Source organism: Lolium rigidum, chromosome 3 (assembly GCF_022539505.1).
Source record: "Lolium rigidum isolate FL_2022 chromosome 3, APGP_CSIRO_Lrig_0.1, whole genome shotgun sequence".
Lineage (NCBI taxonomy): Eukaryota > Viridiplantae > Streptophyta > Magnoliopsida > Poales > Poaceae > Lolium > Lolium rigidum.
The window spans coordinates 250975620-250980034 of record NC_061510.1 but is presented as its reverse complement, the minus strand read 5'-3'; the positions used below and the strand labels follow the sequence as shown (position 1 = coordinate 250980034).

At 48.8% G+C, this 4415-nt stretch overlaps 1 protein-coding gene across 1 annotated transcript; it reads left to right on the top strand.

Annotated features, from left to right (window-relative positions):
- The first annotated feature begins 2510 nt into the window (after positions 1-2510).
- On the top strand, positions 2511-3239 carry LOC124703281 (non-specific lipid-transfer protein 2B-like). Its single transcript, XM_047235509.1, has one exon. It carries the CDS (start codon positions 2609-2611, stop codon positions 2969-2971), a length of 363 nt encoding a protein of 120 aa, XP_047091465.1. The 5' UTR covers positions 2511-2608; the 3' UTR covers positions 2972-3239.
- Positions 3240-4415: the final 1176 nt, after the last annotated feature.

The following is a 4415-nucleotide window of genomic DNA, read 5'->3' as shown; positions in this document are numbered from 1 at the left end:
TGTCTACGCCTAGGGCCAAATATATGCCGAGGGCTGCCCTCGGCGTAGACTTTGCTACGCCGACGGCAACGATACGCCGAGGGTCAGACAGCTGGCTAGTCGTGCCGGGCCATACGCCGACGGCCCCGACATTTGACCGTCGGCGTACGCCACGGCCGTCGGCGTACGTCGCCATTCCTGTAGTGATTGGAGAATGAGCACTCCATCATCCACAAAATTCGAGATAATACCCTTACCTCAATCCTTGAAAATATTGCCGAATGCCACCATTAACAATAATTCAAACATTTCCTCCCTTCACAAATTTCTTGATCCACTCACACCGCAGCAGTGACAATCATTTCATGTGCAGTGTTTGCTGCCGGAAAAACATTTCACCTTACCGTAGGCCTTTTTGCCACCATTTTTTTTGACATACTTGAAGCTAATACCTCTTGAAATCTAAAGTCTGGCCCACATGATGTCACCGTTCTCGTACGTGGAACAATCATACTGTGACAAGCAAGCACTACGTCGATCATCATAAATTTAATTTACTATTATCGCAAAAATCCCCATCGACCATCGTAGTATTAGTTAGGCCTCTCGATCCATCGGTGTCCATCGTACAAGCAGTGGGTGTCCTCCACCATGCACGTGGCGTGCCGAGCCTCCTCGCCGGCGTTAATACGGGCTTGGCAGTTGGGTGGCAGACGCACGGTTGATTGACGCCGACGTACGGCCGGCCGGACAGATGCATGCATGGACCATGCACCATGCCAAGCCGTGCCAATTGAGGAAGCTGCCACCGACACCGTCGACTACCTCCACTTGGAGATGCATGCAATTTAGTACTCTAGTAACGTGTAGATCGATCAAGGGATCGCGGGAGCCAAAAAATCCACAGTCTACAGTGGAGAACCTTCCCATTCTTTCTTTCATCGCGGGCAGTTGTAGGAATTGAAGAGCATTTGATGCATCAATCGACCCATATGTGTTAATTAGTTGATGGCTATCATCAATGCATTCTCTTGACTCTTGATCAGCTGGAGTAGTAGTACTCATGCTACGTGTTCCTTTAGAGCATCTCTAACCCATCCCTTAAAATCGATAAGGTAAGTAAAATTTTATTTTACTTCTAAATCAGATTCAGCCGGTCCTTCAAAAGTTTCAAAAGTTTCAAAGGAGTATACTTTTTATTCCCCGGCTCCTCCCACCCTCTAATGTACTCGTTGTTAGGTTTTAGAGTAAAAAATTCTTCTTAATCTCCTCCCCTTTGGCCTCTCCTTGATTGTCGTCCCCGACCTCCGCTCGCTGTCGCGCCACCCCCATCATCTCCCCAACCAGTGCCCCTGCACCGATCTACACTTTCACCTGCACAATCTGTCCCCGCACATGCCGAAGATCGATGGGGTGCGGCACTCCAAGTTGGAGGAGGAGCTAGCAGTGATGCACTGTCGGGAGCGCTTCGACCTACTAGCGCTTGCCATCCGCCGCGCACTCGCCGACGCACCGAGCCTACACCGACTCGCTGGGGAAGGTTGGTGAAGTGTTGCATGAATTTGTCCAGATTTAACGCTGCCCCCGCTGCCGCTGGAGCCCGAGCTCCATCTCCAAGCCACCCGCAAGGGGGAGGGAGGGGGGCTCCTGGCGAGCACATCTACTTCTACTCCGACGGGGACTCCTAATCCTACAATGAGTCTAAGCCTGGCCGGCGATGCCCGGAGATCATTCGGTCTACCGGGAAGCCTATTCCTCGGCCACCGCCATCGCAGATGGATCCGCCACAACCATATGGCTCCTATGGTCACTGTCGATTTCGTCGCGACCGTGCACTTGCTCTACAGAAGCACCCAACTTTCTTCGTCTCCAACAATGATGGTGTCGTCTCTTTCTCCCAGACATACGAAGGTGATGTTGGTTTCGAGATGGTCTCCATAGTCACCGCTCACATCGGAGACGCATAGCAGCTGTTCGACGAAATCTATGCGCCAAATGTAAAGTTTAAGGACTTAAATTTAGGGGCTCAGAGTGGAACCGATTTTTTAGAGGACCAAATATAAGAATTTAAAAGATACTTGGCCGGATTGTTTTTCAAAATGGAGGATGAGACTACAACCTCTTTATCGAAGAGATGCATACGATCTTTATTTAAAATACTAGGCTTGATGGGGAGCTAAATTAGTATAAGAGATCATCTGGTGATGTTCTTAGGGCCTGCTGATGCTGCTAATCTAATCACTCGATATGTCCATGCATCAATAGAACATGGCTGTGTGCATCCTGATTATGCAGAGGCTGGATGTAATTGCTTCTCAAAAAGTAATAAATCATCCTTTATCGAAAAAAATAGAACATGGCTGGTATATCTATCTCACCATCCAACCACTGCCGGATCGATGCAGTTAATCCGGCCCCATCGATTAGCGCTCACCGACGACGACCATGTCCCGGCTAAGCCAGTATACGCACGCCATCGACCTCGTCTTCCTGCTCTCACTCGGATCCCCTATTTAAGCCATTGCGTTCCCTCGTATCCTCCTCACCCACCATCACTTGCTCCATCTAGCAAATCTAGCTAGCCACCTCATCTCCAGCTACCCAGCACACCACTAGCTCGAGGTAAGAGATGGCCCGCGCTGCAGCTGCCCAGATCGTGGTGGTCGCCATTGTGGCGGCGATGCTCCTCTCGGCACCTTATGCCGCCAACGCCGCCGTCTCCTGTGGTCAGGTGAGCTCTGCCTTGAGCCCCTGCATGGCCTATGCTAAAGGCGGCGCCTCCCCGTCCGCAGGCTGCTGCAGCGGCGTCAAGAGCCTCGCCAACTCCGCCAAGAGCACCGCCGACAAGCGTGCCGCCTGCAACTGCCTCAAGAAATTGGTCAGCGGCATTAGCGGGATCAAGGCCGGTAACGCTGCCAGCATCCCGTCCAAGTGCGGCGTCAGCATCCCCTACGCCATCAGCACCTCCGTCAACTGCAACAGCATCAACTGATCCATCCGCCACTCCTCGCCGGCGTCACACACTTTTACACCTACTATATTATACATACTGAATAAAAGCTCTCATGCATCTCCCCGTCAGAGATTGATCGAGCAGTATAGCCAGCCCTCCGTGGCCGGCCGGCATTGTATCGGTGTTTCGTTGTTCCCTTCTCTCCCTTTGAGGAGAATCCATCGAGAGTTTGCTTTCCATTACCATATTTATGCACTGCCAGTGTAGTGTCTGGATTAATATATTTATTCCGATATTATTTCGTCAATTCGTCCTTCCGAATATTCTTCGTGTTTGAAAATTTTGAGACCCAAAGGGTCTATCGGCACGCAGTTGTGAAATTGATCAAGTGGAAATAAAGAGGACGAAACATGCAGCGCTTCTGCATGGTTCTCGGGAAAAAAACAATAATTAGATTACCATCCGAGAAAAATAATTGGATGAAAACATCCTGTTGCGCATAGAGGAGAGGCCATGGTAGCCTATCATGTATTATTGTGATCTAAAATCGATAGATATATGTGTGCGATGCATCAAATAACACTATAGCTTTGCAACCACAAACAATATATATCTCTAGCCCAACCACTATACCATTATGGCGCGGGGACCAAACAATTATTAAGTAAAACAAACTAAAGACCCGGTCAATGGATGGACGTGCAGGTATTGGTATGGTGCTGCGCAACGGTCATGGCGAGGTTCTGTACGCAGCCTGCCAGCAAGTGCACCATTGCAGCGACGCCCTTGATGTGGAGCTGATGGCGATTGAGATGGGGGCGCAACAAGCGTTGCAGTGGACACAGCAAGCTTTTAGCGTGGAATCGGACTGCCTGGAGGCTGTCAACATGATCAAGAAAGCAAACCCCAACATCTCTGCATATGCTTTTAGGATAAATGTGATTCGAGATATTCTTCGGGAAAGAGATAGTTCTTTAGTTAAAATAAGTAGAGAGGCAAACAATGCCAGCCATGAGCTAGCAAAGTTAGCCAGGACCCAGGGTAGAAATGAGGCGTGGATTGGTGTATGCCCGCCTGACATTAGTGTGGTGATTGAACATGATTGTAACCCTGTGAACAATTAATGAAATCTCTTTTCTCCGCAAAAAAAAACACTATAGCTTTGCAACCACAAACAATATATATCTCTAGCCCAACCACTATACCATTATCGCGCGGGGACCAAACAATTACTAAGTAAAACAAACTAAAGACCCGTGACATCACCATGATTTCCAATGGATCTCAAACAACTAATGTACTCCACTTACTGTCACCTGGTTTCGCAAAGAGTTACGGATCACCCCTCCTCTAGCCTAATTAAATTTATCGATCCTTGGGGCCTGACAAGTCCTTAGATCGAGGCAAGAGATAAATCTAGATTCAATGACGAACACAATTATCCCATATCAATAGATGTACATATTACTGCAAGGTTTATGCC